Below are 23,371 nucleotides of genomic sequence, written 5' to 3' on the forward strand. Positions count from 1 at the left end.
ACTAATTAGCATCTAAAATACGACCAATCTCCGTCTTCTGCTCCGCCGTCAGGAAACTTGGGAACTTTGTCGTGAACTCAATGACAAGATCGCCGCGAGCCTCGTGGCCACCGCCACAAGAGATTGGCAGACCCTCGCCGGTAATGCGCGTACGGTATGCGGGATCCACGATTTCATCAATCAGAATGGAGAGTTCACGGCCTTCCATCGTGCAGACTGTCACGGTGGTGCCGCAGAGCGCGTCGCGCAAGCACAGATTGACAGAAGTAACCAAGTCATCGCCCTCTCTACGGAATCGTGGGTGCTGAACAAGGTCCAGGATAACCACCACGTCACCGCGTGCATACCCTGGGGCCGTGTTGCCGAGGCCATCGATTGTGAAACGATCACCGGTCTTCGCACCCTTCTCTACCCGCACCTCGTAGGACTCCGCAGTTACTGTTTCCATGGTACCGAGTGTGGGCACGGCAGCATGCGTCGCATTCCACGTGGCGCGGCGCGTGGCGCCATAAAACACGTCTTCGAGCGTCACAGGCAGCAGTACCTCCATCGACGGACACTTTGGCGGGTTCGGCGGCAAGCCGGAGATGGTGCTAAAAAAGTTGTGCTGGTTTCCCTTCACGCAGTCAATCTTACCCATTACCTGGAAAGGGTTGTCGACGCCAAAAAAGCGGGTAAACACAAGGTCGGCATCGATGTGGTCGAGATCCACTCCACCCGGCACCCCTTGCTCGCCGGTGCCACCGTGGCGGACACCCTCCTCGCCGAAGATGTCATAGATGGCGCGCTTCTTGGGATCCGAAAGCACCGTATACGCCTGCGCTGCAACCATGAAATTGCGTTGCAACTTATCTTGGTCGGCGCTGTCGGGGTGACAGTGTGGGTGATAGGCGAGTGCGTACCGTCGATAGGCCTTGGCCACATCGTCATCGCCTGCCTGCCGCTTCAGGCCCAGAAACTCATAGTAGTCAATCATCTCAGCCAAAAAAAAAGGTGGAGGGAGGGGGGGGGGGGCAGAGAATGGCAGAAATATTTGTGTTGTTGTGAAGAGTGAGTTCCGCCCCCTTTGCTGCTGTTGTTTTGCGCTGTAGATTGTCGCGTTGCTGCAGTACTGCAGTGGGGTATCTTTTTTTTTTGGTGTGTGTGTGTGTGTATGCTTTCGGCTTTTGACAATGATTTGGGGGGAGGGGAGAAAGAAGGGGCTCGGTTCTGATGAGTGCGCAGAGCATGAATAATACCCAGTACCGAATACAGGATGATTGTAGCACCGAGGAGTTGCGGGAAACGGGCGGGGCCGGGCAGTAGGGTGAGCGGCGTCCGAGAAAAAGAAAGAGAGATGATTCCAAAAGGCATATATACACCATGATTGGGGAGGCAGGGGGGGAGGCAGGGCGGGGGGGCAGGGGGGGTTACGCGTTGCATCTTCTCTCTCCTATTTTTGTATCGGTGATTCATGCCAGATGCCTTTTCTCAATCCATCTACTCCCTTCTTTTACAGATTGCACAGCAGCCATATTAACAGCGAGGGTGAGTAAACGCCACCGCAGGCCTCCCCCCAAAAAGACGCAGCGACAAAAAGAGGTGGAGCAACATCCAAGAGACAAAAAAAAAGAATGCAAAACAAACGAGAACAGTCACAGATATCTGCTTATCACTAAAATAATAACATCATTGTTAACATCGAAATCGAACCCGGTAAGACGGGCTCTGAGATTTGAATAATAACACACACACACACACACACACACACACACACATACACACATACCACAGCACAGGATCACCGATGTCATCACCTTCCACAGATATATGAATTAAAAGTCACTAGGTGGTACGTTTGGCCTCCAGGCAATCTTCGACACCACACGAACGTGACAAAATCGATGCCAATCATCACCTCAGCCCTCCCCCCCCCGCCTCCCCGGAATGATCCGTGTAAGGTTACGAAGTCCTCGGAATCGCAGATGCACAAACATCGGGGGCCGCAGCCTGTGCCTTTGCCAGCTGCGCACGCAGCTCAATCCTGTCGGGGTGGCTCTCACGTAACTGCGTCATGACGTTCCACACGTGTTGCGACAGCTCCTCGGCCGACTTGAAATTGCTCGCATCGAGCGGCGCCCCGAACGAAAAAAAGGCGTCTGCCGCGTTCATCAACGCCGACCCACGTGGCCACAGTTTTTCTGTCCCGCTCAGTGCCAGGGGCACAATCGTGGCCCCCTCCTCAAGTGCAAGAGAGAAAAAGCCCAGGCGGAACGGATTCAGCGGGCCATCGGGGGTATTACTGCGAGTGCCCTCCGGGAAGACGCACAGCATGCGGCCGCGACGCAGACGCTCGCGCGCGCTCTCCATCATCGGACCGACTGTGCCCTTCACAGTTGCAAGGCTCGTCTTTTTGTCGCGGAAGTGCACTGCGAGGTCACCGGAGTTGGACATCGCCCACCCACCAAACGGCACACGAAACAGGCCAGCCTTGGCGATCCACGTGCCATCACGGGGCAGCATGGAGCGAATAGAGACAAACGGGTCGGCGTCGCTGAGGTGGTTCATCATCACGATCACCTTCTTGCTCTTGACTTCTGGGAATTTGTTAAGGACATGAATGCGCCAAAAAGGGTTCAGAAAATCCATACCAATAAAGCTGATCATGCGAAAGATGTGGCCGCAGACGTCCTGGCGCAGCTCGGCGGTTGTGAAGGAAAAGAAAATAATTTTGAAGACGACTTGCACGATCCACGCGAGAATCCACTGTACGATCAAGGAAGCAATAAGGTAGACAGTGCACAAGAGCCGAAAGGCTTTGTTAAGACATTTATTTGCCATTATGATCAAGTGCGGCTGTGATTAGTCTGAGAGTTGAATCTAATTTGTTGCAGGTCTTGCTCATGTGAAAAAAAAATGGGGAGGGGGAAGGCCCAGAAAGTGAGGGGAGAGCAGAGGAGAGGAAAGAATAGAAGAGTTCAACTGCACAAATGACAAACAACCAATGGCAAAGCAGCAGCGGCAGCAACAACATCAACAGTGTCTTTGTGCTTTAGTTGTTGTTGGTTATTAGGGCAAGTGCGACGGGTGTGGAAAGGAGGGGAAGGGGGAGGGGGAAGGGGAAGGGGGGATTTTTTTTTTTGCTTCTTTGGATACAAGGACACCAAAAAACGTAGGTTGGATGAGGAGGGTGGCGGTAGACGTGATTATGTACAAAGCGGTAGCAGGGCACACGAACAAAATTACACGAACTTGAAAAAAGAGAGAGGGGGGAGGGGAGGGGAGGAGAGGAGAGGAGAGGGGCAGAGGAAAACGTGACGGTTGACGTGAGTGCAACACTTCCCTCTCTTGCGCCTCCCCCCCCCAAAAAAAAAAAGAAAAATTTGGAGATGCAATCCTCAACAAACCAAAAATGAGAAATCGATTTGGACACATATAATGTTGATAATTGCCAAAAGCAGTAAAAAAGAAGAAAACGAGTCGATCGACGCGGGCAGTGGTTGGGAAGACTTGGAGGAGGGAAGGGGAATCTACACCGGCAAGACGAGCGAAGCGGTCAGTAAGGGGGGAGAGGGGTGCACTCACATCACCATTATGGAAATGTTCACCTAGCATGTTCCGTTTTCATATGTTTGTACCCACTGCGCAGAAAACGGCAGGTACACCCCCCCCCCCACGGGGAGAGGGAAGAAAACAAAACATTTTGAGAAACAAAGTGCTCCCTCCCTCCCTCCCTCCCTCACTCACACACACACACACAAACATCTTTACTCGCCTCACCATAGCATATAAATGCTGACACCACACGTTGTCGCCTGGTCTGTTAGAGACCCAATCGCCTCGTGCGAAACACGACTACACACGTGCCACCGCAACGGTGGACTTGGACACCTAAACACGATCTCTGTGTCGAACGTGCCTTCCCATTCGCACCTCACATCAGTGACTTGGGCATCCCTCGGAATCGCTCAGGTCTCCCACCAGTAGGGAGAGAAGTCTGGGTGAGATGAATGCTCGGTTCGGTGCAACTTTGCCAATCACATGGTAGGCAATAGACATGTTCACGGTAGCCTGTTGCTCCGAGGCAGGACCACATAATCGATGGGATCGCCAATCTCACCAACCTTGAGTCGCCTTGACCACCTCCGCCCCCCCCCCTCATCCGTACTTCTCCTCTCCTTCTTTATGCAATAGGTGAAAAGGCTCTTCCCATCACCAGTAGTAGTACGGCAGTGGTAGGAAGAAGATCACAAATGTGCGCCCTCTCGACCTAATCCAAGGGAAGCAGGGCGGAAGCGGAGTTACTGAACACCTCAAACTCTCCCCCCCCCCCACCCCCTCTCTCTCTCTCTCCATGACGCGGACGTGTGGCCCTTCGTCGGCGACCTTTGCCGATAAAAAAAAAAAAACAAGCCACCAAAACACGAAGCATGTGAAGGGGGGAAAAAGTATAACGTGAAGGAGTGAACCCGAGATGGAGACGCGATCACCTTGAAATGTCTGCTCTATTGGTATGGCGGATACGTCCGCCAGCACACGGCCATGTGTAAATTCAAGCAAGAACAAAAGTTGCAGCAGTGCACCCCTCCCCCTCCCCGAAGTCTGCATTTTCACAGATCTGCTCAACCTCATTCAAGATTCTTGTGAAGTGTCGTCGAGCTCGTCACTGCTCATCCTCAGGATCTGGCGCAGACTTCGACCATACTTGGACGCTGCGCGAACAGCGGCAGCGTACTCAGATGGGTGCTGTGCAGGTTGCGTCACTGACGTCGCCGCCGCCGGTGGGCACCAGTGACGTGAAGTCGAGCGAGAAATAAGAGGCATCACACTCGCGCTAGACACGAACGACGAGTTCGTACTGCCAAGCAGATAGTGTTTGGGGTGGCTGGGCCACCACCCTCCTTTTATGTCCACGTGGTCATTTGATCCCCGCGTCGCATAAAGGCTGTCACCCGAATCGAAGACGGGTGAGTCAGTTCTGCTGACTTCAAGATCATGATCGATGAAGGTGTGCATCGAGCTGCTGAAAGAACCGAACGGTACTTCCTGTAAGCCAGGTCCAGCCAACGGCGCAGCTGTCACATCATCCGTCACCACACCTGAGATGTTGATGGGAGTTGACACCCACGACGCACGTGGTCCAGAGATCGACACGGACCGCGCATCATAGAGAAGCTGCGTGGCAGAAAACTCCCCACGAAGGCGTGCCGTGGGGCTTGCAAGAGCGAAAGACGTCACCTGCACCGTTTCAGATCCGATTTCATTTGTGTCTTCCTCAACTGGGGATCGAAAACTTTGAGCTTTACGTGCGTTTGTTGGCTTCCGCAGCGCTGGGGCCGAATCACATGGGGTCAAACCTGCACCGTGCCGCTGAGCGAGTTGCGCTCCAGCATCAGGCAGCACCAGTGACGAAGAAACCAATTGCGAGTCCGCTGCCATCACAAGACCCTGTGATACTTCAGTCACTAACGACTCCACACACCCCGATTCGCGCGTCAGACGAGACGCTTCACTAGACACAGTAGCCCTCGGCCTTAATGAAAACTGTGGAACACCTGCGGCCCGCTTCGCCAAACTGTCAAGCTCCTCATCGGATGGGAAAATTGGCGACGAGCCCGTACTGTCGTCGCGGCAGCCTCTCACAAGAAAGGGATTATCGGCCTCTGACCGCATCCACTTGCCATCGTGGTAGCTGTGGTGTACCGACGGGGTATCATTGACGCCGGAGAGCACAGGAAAGGTAAGCCACGAGGAGGCAGGATCCTTAAAGTCGACGCTAGAGATGGCCATGGTCACAGACGGTGCTGTTCTTTTCGTGGGCGAGGGTAAGCGTGCAACCGTCGATTCTCCTCTGAGCCGCGAGCCTGAGTTGTTGGTGCAAAATGCATTCGCAGGAAGCCCGTTGTATCTCGATGTCAGTAACCCCCGGGGGGCCTCCGTATTTCTGTCATCCCCCGATTTATCGGGACTACCCGGAGATCCGGCTGCGACCATCGCCTCCGTGCATTTTAGTAGCTGCTCCTCCGAGGCCTCTGGAGAGGGCCGCTGCATTTTGGTCGTAGCAGGGATAAGCACGTCGGCTGAGCAGGAGTGGTTCTAGCAGTAGTTCCGAGTAGTACTTTGGTTGAACTCCGTTTGCTGGGCAAGTCCTGTTCAACGCACAAAATACCCCCCCTACTCCCCCCCCCCTACTCCCTCCCTCCCTCCCTCCCCCCCCCTCAAACACACACCCACGCACACACGCACAGATACACGAGCACACGCGATGTTTTCGACGAAGGTTAGAAAAAAGGGGGGTAGTCCTGGCGGTCCACAACACACGCACCAGCTGCTACCTTCACGCCACCCCTTACTTCAACCGTTTCTCATACAACACAGCAAGGAGGCACCTAAAACATGTCCCATCTGTGCCTGACCGCCAACGTCAGTGTCACACGCAAGGCGGAAAGGGAAGGAGATAGACACGCTGTGCAGGGAAGCACACGGATCGTTGAACTGCTGCGCAGCCGACAACGGCGAATCGATCACACGCGACAATCCACGCGCTCGCAGGATCAAGAAAAGCGAAGGAGCACGAAAGAAATCCCCAAGTTTCCGTGCATATGTATGTATGTATGTATGGGAGTGAGTGAGTGAGTGAGTGGAGGAGTTTGGGGAGGTGGGCAAGAAAGTATGAACAGAGGTTTGAGTGAAGACAGATGAAGCGGGTTTCAGGAGGGCTCAAGTCGGAGCGGGGGGGGGAGGAGAGGGTTTGATGCTCGAGTGCAAATTTGATTTGATGGCAGTGCTGAGCCGTATGTTTGTGTAGATGGATGTGTCTTCCCTCCCATATGCACGACGGAAAGGTCACACGGCGCTGCTGCACCTCCTCTTCCTCTGACTTGCAGATAAACATGCAAGCACATCAACGCACATCAGTATATCCCATGGGGAGGGAGGGAGGGAGGAAGGGAGGGAGGTTCGTATGGAGCCTCTTTTCGCAGAACAGGATCACTGCTGCCTGGTAGGATGCACAGCCTAGGCCCTCTTTACCCCTTACAGTACTTTACGTGAACTCCACAGAGCTGCTTAGATGCTCGCAACGTTCTCTCCAAACCAAGCCACCGCCCCCTTTTGGGGGGGGAGAGAGAAGAGAGGGAAGGGTGTCGCTTGCGAATTCGCGTGGCCGGCGATGGGGGGTTCCCCCCCCCCCCCCTCCCCCCCGCGAAGTGGAGAGCGCCAGGGAAAGAACGACACGGAAAACGGATGGGGCGACATAGAAACAACCATTTTAAGGCGCTGGTTGCGTTCTGTCTCAGCTTCAGAGGACACCGCCCCACACAGGGATGCACGCGAGAAATCGCCATTCATCACATTTCTACCCGCCTAGCCACTCCCCTCCCCTCCCCCTCCCCCTCCCCCTCCAGCTATTTGGGACTTTTCCGTCACGCTTTCGGTGGTGGCTACTTCAGATGCCCTCTTGTCCTCTTCCTCGCCACCGCTGCTCATGTCGGCGTCGCTGCCAGAGCCCTCCTCCCCACTCGCCTCGTCCACCTGATCCTCCTCCTCCGCATCTTCAGAGCTTGAAAATCTCTCCCATTTGTGACGATTCTTCAGGCGTCCTCGGCGCTCGTTCAGCGGGCGAGCGTCTGACAAGTCTAGCGCATCCAAATCGAGGCCGCGCCGCGCCTCGCTTTCCTGCAATTCTGTCTCGAGGTATTTTTCCTGAAACGCGTATACATCCGCCGAGTTGACGCACTGCTGGTAGCCGGCCAGCAACTCACGGTTCACGTCGAAAAAGCTCGCGCCCCAAGAAAAGTATGCCATGACGCTTTGGGCGTCGTCCATCAACCCCACAATCGCCAGCGTCGCCGCCAGTGCCTCTGCACAGTTGAGCTTCGATGGGCGACCGTAATTCACAGGGTTGGCTGCGAGCAGCAGCGGCAAGAGCCGTGGAGCTGACATGCGCATTTGCCGCCACGGTACGGAGTCGAGCTCCTTCCACGAGCAATCTACTACAGCAGCACCGTTCTGTAGCACGATGTCGCGATCCGCGGGACTAACGACCATGGTCGCGCTGGGTGTAAGCACAACGCCATGGAATGGCTCGCTGAGGCGCAGGAGGCGCAGCGCATTCAGCCGATACAGCTTTTTCCCGGAACAAGCGTTGGGGTCACACTGCTCAAAGTCCCACATTGCGAGCGGAACGCTGCACGGGTGGGCTGGCGGCTCGTTGCTGTGGTACCCGCTAGCTGAGCATACTCCGCCCGAGCCGCCGCCTCGCCCCCGAGCACGGCCACGACCGCCACCACCGCCACGTGAGCGCGCATCACCCTTCCCCATTTGCTTCAGAGGGAAATCGACTCTCGTTCCTTTGAGAAAGAATTCATGTACTTCAAGAAAACGAAAAAAAAGGGTTGGGACTGAGGATAGTGGCCACAGACTACACAAATCTGTTCCCGAAGCCTATGGCACACACACACACACACACACGAGGGGGGGAGGGGGGGGCACGGACTACCCGATTGTGCCTCTTCCGCTTTGAATAAAAGGCGAGACTCCCAGCTTGAGAGAAGGGAAAGAAAATCGAGGTGCCTCCCTTTACAAGAAATGTGAATCTGTTTTATTGTATTGCTTTCCCCCAAAAGGGTGGGAGTAAAGGTGGGGCGATGAAAAGCGGTGGGAAGAGGGAGGGGAACAAAGGAAAGACGTAAACGACGGGCCAATAGACGGCATCGATCAGCGATGCCGTCGCTGTATGCGGTGCCCCCCCCTCTCCCTCCTTCACAAAACGCTGTTGTGAACATGAAACAGAAGCATCAAACTGCTGTGGAAGCAGTGATGTTTACAGTGGCTCTTCACCGAGGCCACTGGTCCATAAAAAGATGGCCATAGGAGCTCATGATGCTGTGAAAACGGCCCCCGCGTTGAGGGATCATAGGGTGGTCTTTGCTTAGAAGGCCACCACAACACAGAATCGGTGGCAATCCCGGTGGAGAAAAACTTAATGAGCGCCTCTCCCTCAACATGGATACCCTTCTTGTGCATTACGCGGCAATTATCCAATATTAACCGTTCCATCTACACGCACATACGGGACAGGAATGAGAGCTGCGGCCTTCCTCCCCCCTCCCCCCTCCTCCTCCTCCTAACATACCAGCCCGTATGCGATACTGGGCAGCATACACACACGCACCACCCCAGCGAAGCTGTTGGTTAGTAGTGACGGCGCTTCAGTGTTTTTTTTGAGGCAGAGACAGTCGCCGACATGTCGGACGACGCTGCGTCGGCCGCTTGGGAGCTCGGCGCAGAAGCCCTCACCAGCTGCTTGAACGGCTTTGCAGAAAAGAAATCTCTCTTTCCCATCGTCGCCTCAGCGGTGGCAAAGCTCTTTGGTGCTGTTGTTGTTGTTGGGAACGCGGGTGTACACGTCGTTGTCTTTTCTTCGTTCATTGCGCTCACCGCCTTGGATACGTGAGCCTCTGTGCGCCGCTTCTTGACCACACACCCCTCCATCACGTTGTGTACGCTGTCCATGAGCTCCTCGTTGGGCACCTCGCGGCTGCGCTTGTGCGCACGGCGTTTTTCCAGATAGGTATCCCGCTCCTTCTCTACATTGCGCAGGTGGGCAACATAATTTTGTCGCTTGACGCGGTGCTTCTTGGGCATTCTAAAGTGGGGAGGGGGGGCAGATCAACACTAGAAGTACTCCTGAAACTGTAAAAGCACGCTGGTGCCTCTGGATCACAACCTATGCTGGAGATTGGTGAGGGGCCGTTGCCTCTTCGATAGTATGTCCCAAAAGAGAGAGACGAGCAGGGAAAAGGAGGAGGAGGGAAAAAAACGAGGGCTGCGGGAGAAGAAAAGAGGTACCAAGCAACTTCCTGAATAGAGCCACAAAGGCACAAGGGAGTTGTGAGGGAAAAAAAAAACGGCTACGCGCTCGTCAGAAAATTGACCTTCGACACACTGCGCCGCCGGTGCCGGAATCGACTAGGCCTGCGAAGCTCTGGCACCCCTTCGAGAGGAAGCGACGCCCCGAGACACCAGTACCCCTCCCTGTTCTGTGTGAAGCAACATCGATTGTAAGCAACCCGAGCCCCTAATATCGATGGCGCGGTGCAGATCACCATCATCACAATAACTTACTCCCCTCCCCATTCACAGAAAGCCGAAGACACTCCTCAACAGTCCGCAGGAGAACAACCGAGAGAGGGGGGAGGGAGGGGAAGGGAGGGGAAGAGAGGGGAAGAGAGCAGTAAATCCACACGGCAAAACTCGGTTTCTCTCCTTCTGGTGGCGCTCTTGCAAGTGAGGTGATGTCGAGGGCAACACAGCCGCGCGGACGGATAAAGCCGTCGATACACACAAACATCGAAGTGAGAATGAGAGAGGAGCAAGCATACCGACTGTCGTCGTAACGCCACTATACATCACACCTATAAATAGAGGTGCGTGGGCACAAATACACACACACACACACATACACATACACACACATACTATGGTGCCAAGGCAGCAACATCAATTTCCTTGATTGTGGTTTACATCGAACCCCTCTCGTCTCCTGAAAACACTTCGCGCTGATATTCTTGGACAAACGTGCGTAGACGTACGTACACACATACATACATACATACATATATATAGATATGCATACCCTCGCTGCCTCCTGCAGACCAATATGTATGTATATGTACCCCGTTTTTTTTTTGCTTAGGAGAGCACCACCTACATAAAGAATTCGGCGCCGTCCTCATCCCAGTCGATGGTGCCGTTTGAGCCGTTTACCGCGGCTACAGCCCGGTCGCCCTTGCGCGCCGACTTCTCGTCCAGCGGTTTCGTGAAGAAAGAGCGCGGGCGAACGGGCTTTCCAGCCTTGTGAATGATGGGTGCCTGTGACCGCTCCAGAGCACGGCGGATCCGCTCCTCCTGTTCCTTCTCCTGATTCGCCAGGTGAACAATGCGCGCCTGATAACGGCGTTGCTTGTCGCTCTGTTTCATCACAGCCTGCATAAGGGACAACTCGACGTGGTTTTCCGGGTCACTCAGGTAGCGGTGATACTCCTCCAGTTTGTTCTCGATAATGGTGAGCATCTCTACTGGGCCCATGGAAACGTCTTGCTGTTGTTGAAGCTGATTCGCTGCGTTGCCGGCGATCTTTGCGCCAGCGGCTTTCGACTTCGGCTTGGGCGGCGCACCCGGGGGGCTCTGGGGACCCGTTAACGAGCTGACAGTGGACGTTTTCTTTGTCCCGCTGGCCCCCGTAGAAAGTAGGGAAGGTCCCTGCTCTTTCTCCTTGGAAGAACGATGCGATCGGCCAAGACCTCCGCTGACAGATGCTTCACCACCTTCTGTGGTTTTTCGGGTGTTGGGATTGTTCGCCGTGAGCTTGACCTGATGGTCGCCGGCGCGAAGCAGATTGAAAATATACACAATCGACCCCTCAACCTTCTTTTTCAACTCCTCCGGAGACATGTTGACAACTAAATTGCCATCGCCAACGTCCCACACGCTGCCAGTCGCTGATGCGCCTGCGGTTACCCGTTTGGGCGCCTTCGTATTCGGCCCCTCGGTGGTGTTTCGCTGCTGCTTTCCATGCGGTTCCAGCGCCTCCAATCGTTCGTCTAGAGCCTGCAACTTCTTCTGGGCCTCAGCTACGCTGTTTGTCAACGCCTCCAGCTGCGCAGTTCGCTGCTCAACCATGGCGTTCATCTCCTCCCGCTCCATGGCAAACCCCATCGTGACGCCCTCCAGCTCCTCTTCCAGCTCGTGGCAGTTTTGAATCAAGAACAAGTTACCTTCCTCCACGTTGATGAAGACCTCTAAAAGATCGTCGACCGTGGCAAAGCACAGCGGCAGTCGCTTTTCGTCGTAGCCGGTGTGCAGCTCCTCCTTCACAGCGGCCAGCGTCATGGCCGATACCTCCGCACGAATAGTCGCCGACGCAGCCGCAATGTCAACACGGGCTTTTTCCTCTATAGAGCTGTAGAGTTCCTCGAGCTGCCTCTCCAGTGGGACCACCTCCGGCTCATCCCCTTTGACGGGGGCGGTGATACTGACACGTTGCCCCGCTTTCCACTGTGTTGCTGCAGCAACAGAGGATCGTCTCCATTTGCTGCCAGATGCCTTCTCCCGTTCCGCCTCTAGAGCCGCCTGAAGCGCCGCCTCCGCGCGTGCCGCCTCCTTCGCAGTCAAAGCAGCCGATTGGACTTGATAAACCTCCTCAGCATCCAGCAGAATCTTCTCCGTCATATCCTGGATCCGAAGATCGATCAGGACGTCGTAAAACCACTGCGGCTTTGATAGACTCTCGAGAAACTCCTTGTATGACAGGCAATTCTCAATCTGAAGCTGCATCTTGCGCGCTTCCGCCTCGCCGTGGCTTATGAGGGCAGACAATTTCTTGATCTCGACGGTCTTGGCTAGTTTCGCACGCGCCTCGTTGTCTGCTCGCCGCACCGCAGCGTCCTGCTCAAGGTTGCTGAATTTCAAAAAGTTGTCGAATTTCTCACGTGTGTTTGTCAGCTGCTCCTGCTGCTGACGCAGTCGACTCTCAGCACGATCGATTCTTTCCTCCAACCTGCGAATCTCGGCCTTTTTGGTGGTGAGGGACATGCGCACGAGCCCAACCTCCCGCTTTTGCCGAACGAACTCACTCGTTGAAAGCGTTTCATAGGCATCCACAGCGTAGCCAGCCCTACCGCCACGCTTCGCAGAGGGAGCAGCTGTATTTGAAAGCGTGCTAGCCACCGCCGTTCCATCAAGAGTGTCCGTCGCGCTCGCGCCCGATCGAAACGCACGACAACTGCGCGGCGCCAGCGCAACAAGATCGCCGGCCATGGAAGCGTCGCCATTGCGTATTTCCTGTAGCACCTCCTTGGTGACACACGCACTCTCAAATTGAGCATCGACACCATGTGGGGCGTTGAAAGGGTTGACGGCGGCGTGTTGCTTCATCTTGGCAGAGTTCGGAGAAAAGTGCTGCAACGCGATATACGCACGAATATATAAAAAAAAAGGTGACTCACTCCAGGTTGAGGGGGGGGGGAATGGATACCGAAAAGCGCAGAGGCTCTATGTGACTAAAGCGCCGATCCGCCGCAATAGGGGGTGCGCACTTGGACACGCAGTTTCGAGCTGCCCAGTTCAACTAGATTCTCCTCTTTTCCGAGGAAGGCTGCTGCGCTGCGTCTCAGAGAGACCAGCAGGTATACGTGTGCGCACTCGTGTGTGTGTGTGTGTGTGTGTGGAGGGGAGGGGAGGAGAAAAGAGACTGTGTCCCCGCTTACTTGTGATGTCAAGCGCCGCAAGCAGTGAACTATAAAATGCGTTATGCGAGTGCATGCGACATTTGCACGCGTGTAAAAAATATGTAGATATGTTTTGTTTTTTGATGTTGGAAAGCGATAGAGGGGGGGAATGGGGAAAAGGGGTCATTCAGTGAGTCGCACTAGAGACCGCCGAGACGCTTACAAGACAGCCTCTCGAAGTAGGAGGAGGAGGATGGGTGCGCAGAAAGCTCATTATTGTCTCGAGTGTGACCGTCACCAACTCTGCGCCTTCAGTCGTCCGACTCAACAAGACAAAGAGTCGTCGAACCTTCGAAGAGAAACCCGCATTAGCATCCACAATGGTGTATACACGAAGCGTGTGTGTGGCAGGCAACCCAGGGGACAAGTATCCCTGGATGTAATATAGAAAATGTGCAACACAGAAGAAATATATATATAGAGAGATATATATCCAAGAGGCAGTCATATCCGGACTGCACCAAACACCTCCGCAAGGCTATTCCCATTTAAGGTCAACATCTCCTCCTCCTCCTCCTCCTCCTCCTGTGGTGAACCTATATCGAAGGTACCTGCAGTGGCTCCGCCCCTGTGCCTTTGAGGGGTCAGCGAGAAGCAGCCCGCACAAGCACCAACGCCCCTGTCTCTTTCTCCACCACCACCCTTTTCCCTCCTTCCACACACATTCTACATATATATATATATATATGCATAGAATCTGTGAGTGGCTATTTCGTGTTTCTGGGAGGGGGAGAGTCCTTTCCGTCACCCACCGCAGCCCTCTTTGGAGCAAACGGAAAGAAATGAATACATACACACATGACATCGATGTATACATATTATACATATATATATGTATATATATATATATGTATATTTATATGCATAAGAATACAAATAAAGATTTGTTTTTTTTTCGTATGTATACAAATATAAAATTGCATGAACACCGCGAAACGAGCAGCCTGACCAAAACCCTTGAAAGACGATCCTGTCGCCCATTTCCTGTACTCCACTCTACCTCTACCTCCCCCCCCCCCCTCTCCATTGGATCTCATCGCAACTGCCGACTTACCTGCCCCCTTCCTCTCTTGTTCTCCATCAGCGTGTGTTTCCATCATCCCTGCATTGATGGCGCTGGGCTTAGAGTTTGAGGTGAGAGAGAGAGAGAGTCGTGAGGCGCAAGGAGAGAAGGAGGGAGGGAGGAAGGGAAGTCAACGCAAGGACAAGAGAGAAGAAACGCGAGGTGTGTGTGTGGGTGGGTGCATCATAGGTAGTAGTGGTGGTAGTGGGGGTGGGGGAGGGGGGGGTCAAGCACGAAACAGCTGCCACCCTACAACATCAATCACAAAAAACAAACACACGCGCGCTCGCCAGATGAGGATAAATATATGCAAGAACGCCTCCGATGAGGAGTTACTGGACGAGTGTGTGACACCGCATTTTCTTAAGTGTGTTCACGTATTCCCCGTTTTTTCTGATAGAGACGAGAGGGGGTGGATGGATGGATGTGTGTGGGGAGGAGGAACGGAAGGGGGGCAGGCGGACGCATATCACAAACACTGACCTTGAGCAACTGGAGAATCCTTGCGTCAAAGTGGAGGTGATCATATGTGAGGCAGCAAAGAGAGAGTTCGACGGCAGGTTCATGCACTGCAATCGTGATCCACACTGGAACACCCCCCGAACACACGGCGGTACGCACAGGCGCATCCACGAAGCAGGCGCTAGTGGTTTCGCGAGTGAAGAAAAAAAAGAAGGGAGAAACAGAGAAGCGGGGTAGAAAGCGGTGAAGCCCTTCGTCGCCGCACGGTTTCGCTTCTCTGAGAGAATATAAAAATGTTCACAACATCGAGGGGTAGTGCGGTATGGCGCTGTTCAGGCCCTCTGAGCAGTTCATTCATTCAACGATGGAGGGGGAGGAGGGACCCTGCCACCAAGTACGCTGCTGCAGGCGACGGCAGGACGAAGCCCGTCTGCCGCTCCGCGACGCGGGATGCCGTTTGACGCCCTCTGAGGTTGTGGGGTGTGCGTTTGTTGCTGCTGAGAAGAATGCTGCTGCTGCTTGCGCACCTCGTAGTCAGCAGAGTCGAAGAACCTCTGTTGCTGCGGTGCCTGCATCTGCCGCAGACGAGGATCACGCTTCTTGGGCATACTTACCCCCGGTGGTACCTGATCAGCCATCTTTCGTTGATGCACACTGCAGCAAAGGAAGGACAGGAACAGCGGTAGTGGTGGTGGTAGTGGCGTAGTGAGAAGCCAAGGGAAGGTCGGCCGTGAGCGGAAGCGGGGAAATCCTGACACACACGCAGGGATGCGTGCACAATCAAATTCCAGAGGCGTGCCGCTGACCAATGCGCACACAAACACAAATCAGCAGAGGAAGAAGGAAATGAGGGGGGAGAGAGAGAGAGGAGGATGTATAGAAGGTGGCACAAAAAGTGTGTGTGTGTGTGTGTGTGTGTGTCAGCGAGAACTATCGAGTGATACTTCTGCTCGATGCTCGCCCAACACTTTGTGATTCGCCGCGTATAGTTGTGTGTCTGTGTGAAACTGATATCACTGTGTGAGTGTACCCGCAATACCGGGGGCGTAGAAGCAGCCGTGAAAAACAAACAAAAAACTCTTCAAACTTGACGACTATATGAATAACCGAGGACACTAAAGAGAGGCGACGAGGAATGCGAGAGGCGGGAAGAAAAATCAAACAGGGAGAGGGGAAGGGGGAGAGAGGAAGGGGGAGGGGGGGGGCCTCTCGTTCGCTGCTGTCAGAGTGAGGTTCCTTTAGAGCTCTTTTTTTTTCGTCGGTCTTGTTTCTTTCAGGGTTGCAGGCTGTAGTTCCTGCAAAGGTGATGAAGTCCAGAAGAAGAAGGGGAGAGACGTGTGAGCTCCCAGCTCTTGAGAAAACACCAGGCGATAGAGTGGGGGAGAGGAGCACCGCATGCAAGATCATTAGGAATACAAGACTTTGGGGGAAAAGGGAGGGAGAGCGCGCACACTTCCCTTGGTAGTTACTAAACACAAAGAAAGACTCACAGCAGTGCCCCTCAAGTAAGTAAAGCCCACACCAACAAACGAAAGAGCGAGAGAGAGAATATCATGCTGTGGTCTACTCTTGAACTTCAGGGAAAAGTGAAAAAAAAGTGAACCAAGAGCATGTCCACGCCACCTTAGCATCGGGCGTGACGCCCTCAACGCTAACGCGGGCAGCCTTCTATTCCTCCTCGATGTATAACATTGTGTCAAAAACAAAAATACATTTGTAAAGACTGAAGCCAGACAGACCCACATCACCATCATCACTATTACAGACTCCTGAAGCGGATTCACAGGTCGTCATTCGTGTGGTCACCCGCGTCTTTCTCCACTCCACTAGCGAGAGAGGTGTGAAGCGCCTCTTCTGGTGGAGAATCCATGAGATTGGCTCCAGGCGCAGCAGATGAATCGTGCAAGTTCGACTCCCCCACCTGCGTTGATGCCTCCGTTGCAGGCACACTCGTGGCAGTACCACCCGTCTCTCTCTCCTTCCTCTGAGTGCGCCTTGCTTTTCGCTTTTCTTCGCGGAGCTGATACTGCGCCCATCTTTGCTGATCCCGGTGGGCGGCCGCCCGCAGCACCTCCACATCAGCACAGACATTGGTAATCAGAGGAACTGAACTCCCATTGTCTCCCTCAGTTCCCCCGTTTAGCGTTGGACTCGACAGCTTTGGCGGAAGCTCCATACCGCACAGGCCGTACTCCGTCTCGGCCAGAGTGCGCGCCGCCTTGACCAGCTCCTCAATCTCGTCCTCAAACTCTTCCACTAGGAGCGCACACATTGTAGGCGCAGCATGCCGGCTCTGTAACCCACGCAACGCCTCCGCGTCCTTCCGGCTGTACAGCTTCGCAATGGGGTATCGGTGCATACTCCCTTTATCGGCCCACGCCGCCGGATCGGCGTCTGCTGGATAAAACTCATCCTCACGCAGTGCGTGTCGAACACCCAGACGTACGTCTCCGAAAACCTGTTGGTGGTACAACCGCACCTTTGACTTCGGGTGCAATCGCAACAACGGCTCATCGCTCCCGTACGATGTACACACGTTCTCCATCACCTCGCTCACAAGAAGCTCGCTGTTTCGGTATTGGCGCCGACGCAGCTCGTTTTGTTTGCCAAGTCTGTGCGAGATGAGATACGTGGAAGGACTTTCCGCCAACGTCTTATTAATGCGGTTAAACAAAGCGCGTGCAACAGTAATACAGGCGGAGCAGTCGAGGTGCTCGTAGCCAAGCCCGTGCAGCGGTTGCACTGACTTCCCTTGCGCCGACGTCACTGCAGATGCTAGTGAAGAATCAAAAAGCAAACTTATCAGAAGCGAAATAAAAATGGCAAGACAATGCCGATGGCGCAGCCGCAGCCGCGCCACCTGAGAAATCGGCGGTGCCCGCATAAAGATTGCCTCAAAAAAAAAAGATTCAGATATTGGATGCCGGGTTAGGGTTATGCAAACCTGTGTGTGACCGTCACTGCGCTTCGGCTTCCTGCTGTAGTGTGGGTGAGTGGATCGAAAAAGGGGGGTAAGAAAAATGGAAGAGGGGGGAGAGGGGGATAGAGTGTGCCGTCGTGCACATTCCTTTTTTCTCCTTATGGTGGGTGGTGGTGATAGAACAGCAGCAGCGCAGCCCATAAATTTTTTGAGGGATGGCATAGGGTGAAGTGTGCGAGAGGAAAACAAATGGAAAAAAAAGAGAGGGCAAGGGAGAAGTCAAGTGAGGTCGAACAGGTGAACTGACGTACACGACGAGAGTAGTCAGACCGTCGTAGGCTGAGGGCCATCCAAAGTCGGGAAGGGGGAAGGAGAGGGACCTTGGGGGAGAGAGAGAGAGAAGGGAGGAATACGCTCAACAAAACTTTTATCACCGACGCCCTTGACGGGAATAGCGCAAGGGCGCAGAAACGGTGTGCTCGGGGGGAGGGGGGGGATAGAAGGGCGGCAGCCTCTCTAACGGGTAGACGTGAGTGGGAAAAGGCGTTCGGTGCTGGGGAGAGGGAGTTTCGTGAACCCTCAGTGAACAAGGTTGAGTTCGAGGAGGTACAGTGGATGGAAACAACCAATACACGTCACCTCGGGACCGCCACATGGGGACGCAGAAAAAAAAAACGTGTTTGATATTGCTACCAATGTCATTGCGCACTATTCTAACATCGCACACTGTGGTTTTGTGCGTATAGAATGTGCGTAGCGATTGCCCGTGCGAAGAACCGTGTTCCCTGGAACGACACACACACACACACACACACACGCAACCGTAAAAAAGTCAAGGCATGACAGCTCAGACACATACATGCACACACGTCAAGTTACACAAAAAGTGTCCCCAAAAAAAGAAATGAACTCGTTTTACATCGCAGATGTCAGCAAGGAGAATTTGACAATCGTGTCAAGAGCCGTCAAGAGAGAGAGAGAGAGAAGGCGGGCAGGCGAAAAGGGATTTACAAAAAAAAAGGAGACATGAAGAGGGCATACACGTTCATTCTCTCCTGCAGAGGTGCCGCCACGCACACACACGCACACCACTCCAACGTGTATTCGTTCAAGTCGCCGGAGAAGACCCCTGTACATCTACTGTACCGGACAGCGAACTCTTGCCAGACCCCTCCTGAAGGCCTTGGCCGTCATGGATAAACATCCACAGGTTTTCCGAGAGCGGCGGCCCACCGTGCTTTTTCGTCTCCAACACCGACAGATGCCCACAGCCCACTTCGAACTGAGCGCCGAAATCGTTGTAAAAAACCTCTTTTAGACTCGCCAGTGGAGAAGCTGTCATGTTGTGGCGGATGCGAATCACAGCATCCGCCTTGACAGGGTGATCGCGCACGTCCTCCTGGAACGCGGGGTTCGCGTCCTCGACGTACCACATGGCCCCTGCGCTACCACCGTCGGGAGAAAAGTACGTGTAGCGCAACTTCCCTGTCACTGGTGATGCGCAGCCCGGTGTGAATGACTCCGACATCAGGAACAGCGGGTCCTCGCACAGCTGCCGCACTGTCATCAGGTAAAAAGGCTGACCATAATGCACCACGTCTGCCTCGTCTTCAGGAATAGGAAAGCTATCCGTCTGGGGCATCGCAGCTGGCACAAGCACTATTGTGCACCGCGACGTCGCCTCCTCCGCAGCGGCGGTTGAACAAGCGATCTTCCAGCCTGTGGGAGAAGCCTTGCGGTCGTCAAGGTCGACGCTAAGAAAACCACATGTGTGCGCGTTTTGGAGCATCAGCGGAACATAGAAGCGCAAATAGCCGTCATCCGCGATGGGTGCGATACTGTGCGGCGCGTTGTGGTGGCGTATTTTGGCCATCGTGTATGCCACTTCAGCGGAGGCCTCCACCAGGCCGCCACTGCGGCCCTGCATCAGTCGCCGGCGGTCTCGCTCATACACTTCCTCCTCAAACCAGTTTCCAAGTAGAGCTCTGCGAGGCATCGCTTATACGCGTCTACGTGTGTTACTTTTGTAAACGGGGAGGGGAGAGTGGCCAACTGATAGAAGCGGGAAGAGCGACACAACTTGAAAAAAAAAGCAGAGAGACGGTAAAAGGAGGGCAAAAAAAAGATGTGTGTGTGTGTGGGTGTATGTGAGTGTGCAAAAAATTACTCGGCCTCTGCGCGATGTTCCACTCCCTTTGACTCCCCCCTTCGCATCCGTTTCTCCTTGATTTTCTACGCGCCGCGTTGGAAGCAAAGCAGCAATGTGCACACTCAAAGAGGAGAAGCAGAGTACGTAAAATAAAAAAGGGGGGAGGTAAAGAAAAATAGAAACCGAAAGAAGAGAGAGAGAGAGGGGGGGGGAGGGGGACTGGAAATGAGGTGTGGAGAACGAAGTGATCGCTCTTGAGGAGCCACTCACCCCTGAAAGGCACTATACGGCTGCAGTTATTCCAATCAAGAGCAACAGCGTGACCACCCCCCCCCAAAAAAAAAAGCCCTCTGCTAGTAACGAGTAACCGCTGATGCTGCAAGGGTATCAGGACGAGCGACAATCAAAGGACGAGGAACAGCGAGAGAAAACTCAACGCAACCCGCCCTTCGTCCGCTCAGAAAATGCCATCAGCGTGCGCCACAGTGCGACACACGGGCATAATCGATCAACGAGGTGTGGTTGAACACATCGTTTTATCCGCCTGCTTTCTTCGACTTGCAAAAGACACAATGTTCGACGCACGTACGTACCTACCTAAAGGGAGGGAAAAGAGAGAGAAACGCCCACAAGCACAACGTGAATACACACGGAGACACGGCAAGGGAAGACATGCAATGACTAGCCCTCCTCAATGCCTTTCACTTTTTTCTTTGTTCTTTGTTCTGCTTGTTGGGTGTACAAATTTCGATCTCGCCGGGGAGGCCGTAAAACACATACAAATCCACGATACTAAAACTCGCCCACCCCCACACACCTCTCCTTCTCATGAGCACGTGTCCCTATTTAGGTATGTATACATATATACGTACCTACATATATATACACACACACACACACACAAACTGAAGAAAAGTAACACGCATCGGGGGAAAAATAAAAAGAGGGGAAAAACTGGAATTAGGGAGGGGGAGAAAGAGAAACCGCGCGCCGCGCACCGCGCACCACGATCCTCGCCCGGAGCGGTGTATGTTGCCCTGTCTTGCGGTAACACACCCGAGTGCCAGGAAAGTTCCCCCGATACACAAAAAGACGACGAGCATACGCAGTGAGGTATGGAAAAAAGGGGGGAGAGAGTGTGTGTGTCAGGTGGAGCACAACATGTGCAATCTAGAGCCTTTCCGATCTCTGGTCCAATTCCATTTTGTCTTGAATGTGCGTGCGTGTGTGTGTGTTCCTTTTGAATGCACCAGCGGGAAAGAAAAACACAGACAGACAAAGCTCCCAGCGACGCGCCCCTGAGTGATCCTGTGGCAGTACCAACAAAACGAAACGCCTACACGCACACGCATATCTTTCCCTTCCTCCAAAGTTCAGCACCCCAACCCTGCCTTTGTGTTGACCCCTTCCATTTTTTTTTCCTTGTGACGACGCTGTGTCCTCGCCAATATGCCCCCCCTTCCCCCACACCTACCGCTGCAGCCCATTGAAAGTAAGTGAGAGGGGAAAGCAAGCCACAACAGTCTCACAGAGCATACCCAAGCTCAAGCGCGACATGCCTTGAAATTATTTTCCATAACACAACCAATCACCTTAGACCATTCGCTTCGTCACGAACATCCGACGGAGATAAATGACGCTGCCGACGCCCATACCGACAATAAAGAGAATTTCAAGAAAACAAAAGAGTACAACACGCGTGTTGCCAACCTCGGCTGTAGCGCGATGCCTCTGCTCACGGGAACTCAAGAAATCCTGTAGCTCCATGATCTCGTGCAATCCCTTCTGCAGGCGCTTTATGGAGCGCTGCAGTGCGTCCGTTTTCCCCTCCTTCGACGGCGAAGCGCCAGGCGCGTCGCCGTCTCCCACCATCACCGAAAAGGACACCACCTTTGATGTCAATGTGCTCATGCGGTTGCTAAAGCAAAAAGCGTACGAGCCGGTCATGCGGGACTTGAAGAGGACGCGGTCTTCTGAGCTTCGCTCGGATTCCCAGACAAGGGACTTATCTGGCGCCAGTATTTTACAGTCGATGTCCAGGGCAGCGCCTGAGGTGACCATGTAATGCAAAAACATCTTCACCCCAACGCCAGGGGCATCTTCATGGAAGCAGAGTGTCTGGCCAGCCAGAACCTGCACAGCGAGACCATTATCATCGGCGTGCGCCGGGAGGACCGAAGAGCAGCTCGCCAGCAAAACGACAAGAATGGCCACCGCCCCAACGGCGGCGAGTGGCCTTTGCGAACGGTATAGCGACATGGGAAAATAGGCCCTACAGCACCCAATTGACAAAGAAATGAACCGGGGGAGAGGGAGAGGGAGAACAGAAAACAAAAATATAAACGCGCGGAAGTACCCAGTAGAACAAAAAAAAAGGTCAAACCATGAGCCACCCGGTTACGTGTAGGACGGGATTACGGGGGGACGTAATACAGTCCGGGTTTTGAGAAAGGTCGCACTGATGTCTTTTGGAGTATGCGGATTTACGTGTAAGCGTGTGTAAATTTTTTTCAAAGCACAAGCGCGACCGTCTCGTCTCATCTATTCACACATTGACCACACATGGTGTGAGGACAAACCAACAAAAACAAGACAAGTGAACCGGTGCAGATGGCAGTGATGTAACCCCGGTCGCGAGACGATAGACACGTGTTCAACGTGCACAGTGAAAAAGAGTAGTGGACAGAGAGGGAGAAAGACGAGATATCAGCATTGTTTTCTTCTCTGGATCAAAGTGCACATTTCCCTCGTACAGCATCCTCGGAGGTCGGGCCCCGCGCAACTCAACACCCTCCCTCCCCCCACCCCCGGGCCCGGCAATGTCTACAGGCCCGTCACGCGGTGCCAAGCAACGGCACACACGCGCCAGAGTGACACCAACTCAGTCGTCTGAGCCCGGTCTCGGCATCGCGCCCGGTCCGCCACCCACTTCAAAGGTCGCCCCCTCACCTCCGCCTCGAAAACTGTCCCCCACCACGCCGGCCCAGACTCGCCCGTCGGTAGGCAATGAGAGCCAAAAGCGAGATCGCTTTGAGCCACCTTGACACCTCACCTGAGAAGAAGATGGTAGACGCCTGCTCAGTGCCACCGGTCGCTCCTCCAAAAAAAAAGAGCCACTCAGGGACCTGACCGCCCGCACCAGAGTAGCGCGACATGCCTCTGGCCCCCTCCCTGCACCGTAGGTATCGGATCATTTTACTTACCTGAAGTCGATGGCCATTCAAAGGTGGATGGGGAGATAAATGAACTTTCCCAGAGAGCCGTCACCTGGATCCACACTCCCACCCCACCCCACCCCACCCCCTCACGCATACCCCACGCTGAGGCATGGACACCTTCCCACCATTAGGAGGGACAGGAGGAGCACCTTAAATGAACGGCAGCTCAGAGCGGGGGGGAGAGAAGGAGAGGAGAGGAGGGAAGGAGGGGAGGAGGAGGGGGTCCTGAACAAAAACGTTGTGTTCTTCTTTGTTTTTCCGTGGTGAAAAGAAATAATCACGTCCAAA

At 54.0% G+C, this 23,371-nt stretch overlaps 10 protein-coding genes across 10 annotated transcripts; all 10 read right to left on the bottom strand.

The window, feature by feature from the left end:
• Nucleotide 1: 1 nt before the first annotated feature.
• JKF63_02556 (uncharacterized protein) lies at nucleotides 2–976 on the bottom strand (the record flags this gene model as incomplete). The annotated part of the gene is made up of 1 exon (XM_067898581.1): nucleotides 2–976. One exon carries the CDS (start codon nucleotides 974–976, stop codon nucleotides 2–4), a length of 975 nt encoding a protein of 324 aa, XP_067754738.1.
• Nucleotides 977–1,941: 965 nt separating this feature from the next.
• Nucleotides 1,942–2,820, bottom strand: JKF63_02557 (uncharacterized protein; the record flags this gene model as incomplete). Its single annotated transcript, XM_067898582.1, has 1 exon — nucleotides 1,942–2,820. The coding sequence occupies one exon, from the start codon at nucleotides 2,818–2,820 to the stop codon at nucleotides 1,942–1,944; it is 879 nt and encodes a 292-aa protein (XP_067754739.1).
• A 1,791-nt stretch (nucleotides 2,821–4,611) lies between these two features.
• JKF63_02558 (uncharacterized protein) lies at nucleotides 4,612–5,973 on the bottom strand (the record flags this gene model as incomplete). The annotated part of the gene is made up of 1 exon (XM_067898583.1): nucleotides 4,612–5,973. The coding sequence occupies one exon, from the start codon at nucleotides 5,971–5,973 to the stop codon at nucleotides 4,612–4,614; it is 1,362 nt and encodes a 453-aa protein (XP_067754740.1).
• A 1,371-nt stretch (nucleotides 5,974–7,344) lies between these two features.
• On the bottom strand, nucleotides 7,345–8,301 carry JKF63_02559 (uncharacterized protein; the record flags this gene model as incomplete). Its single annotated transcript, XM_067898584.1, has 1 exon — nucleotides 7,345–8,301. The coding sequence occupies one exon, from the start codon at nucleotides 8,299–8,301 to the stop codon at nucleotides 7,345–7,347; it is 957 nt and encodes a 318-aa protein (XP_067754741.1).
• Nucleotides 8,302–9,174: 873 nt separating this feature from the next.
• JKF63_02560 (uncharacterized protein) lies at nucleotides 9,175–9,627 on the bottom strand (the record flags this gene model as incomplete). The annotated part of the gene is made up of 1 exon (XM_067898585.1): nucleotides 9,175–9,627. One exon carries the CDS (start codon nucleotides 9,625–9,627, stop codon nucleotides 9,175–9,177), a length of 453 nt encoding a protein of 150 aa, XP_067754742.1.
• A 1,062-nt stretch (nucleotides 9,628–10,689) lies between these two features.
• JKF63_02561 (uncharacterized protein) lies at nucleotides 10,690–12,918 on the bottom strand (the record flags this gene model as incomplete). Its single annotated transcript, XM_067898586.1, has 1 exon — nucleotides 10,690–12,918. The coding sequence occupies one exon, from the start codon at nucleotides 12,916–12,918 to the stop codon at nucleotides 10,690–10,692; it is 2,229 nt and encodes a 742-aa protein (XP_067754743.1).
• A 2,228-nt stretch (nucleotides 12,919–15,146) lies between these two features.
• On the bottom strand, nucleotides 15,147–15,434 carry JKF63_02562 (uncharacterized protein; the record flags this gene model as incomplete). The annotated part of the gene is made up of 1 exon (XM_067898587.1): nucleotides 15,147–15,434. The coding sequence occupies one exon, from the start codon at nucleotides 15,432–15,434 to the stop codon at nucleotides 15,147–15,149; it is 288 nt and encodes a 95-aa protein (XP_067754744.1).
• A 1,142-nt stretch (nucleotides 15,435–16,576) lies between these two features.
• JKF63_02563 (uncharacterized protein) lies at nucleotides 16,577–17,680 on the bottom strand (the record flags this gene model as incomplete). Its single annotated transcript, XM_067898588.1, has 1 exon — nucleotides 16,577–17,680. One exon carries the CDS (start codon nucleotides 17,678–17,680, stop codon nucleotides 16,577–16,579), a length of 1,104 nt encoding a protein of 367 aa, XP_067754745.1.
• Nucleotides 17,681–18,824: 1,144 nt separating this feature from the next.
• JKF63_02564 (uncharacterized protein) lies at nucleotides 18,825–19,712 on the bottom strand (the record flags this gene model as incomplete). The annotated part of the gene is made up of 1 exon (XM_067898589.1): nucleotides 18,825–19,712. One exon carries the CDS (start codon nucleotides 19,710–19,712, stop codon nucleotides 18,825–18,827), a length of 888 nt encoding a protein of 295 aa, XP_067754746.1.
• Nucleotides 19,713–21,458: 1,746 nt separating this feature from the next.
• Nucleotides 21,459–22,124, bottom strand: JKF63_02565 (uncharacterized protein; the record flags this gene model as incomplete). The annotated part of the gene is made up of 1 exon (XM_067898590.1): nucleotides 21,459–22,124. One exon carries the CDS (start codon nucleotides 22,122–22,124, stop codon nucleotides 21,459–21,461), a length of 666 nt encoding a protein of 221 aa, XP_067754747.1.
• Between the last annotated feature and the right edge of the window lie 1,247 nt (nucleotides 22,125–23,371).

The sequence above is a fragment of the Porcisia hertigi genome, chromosome 32 (genome assembly GCF_017918235.1).
Source record: "Porcisia hertigi strain C119 chromosome 32, whole genome shotgun sequence".
Taxonomy (NCBI): Eukaryota; Euglenozoa; class Kinetoplastea; order Trypanosomatida; family Trypanosomatidae; genus Porcisia; species Porcisia hertigi.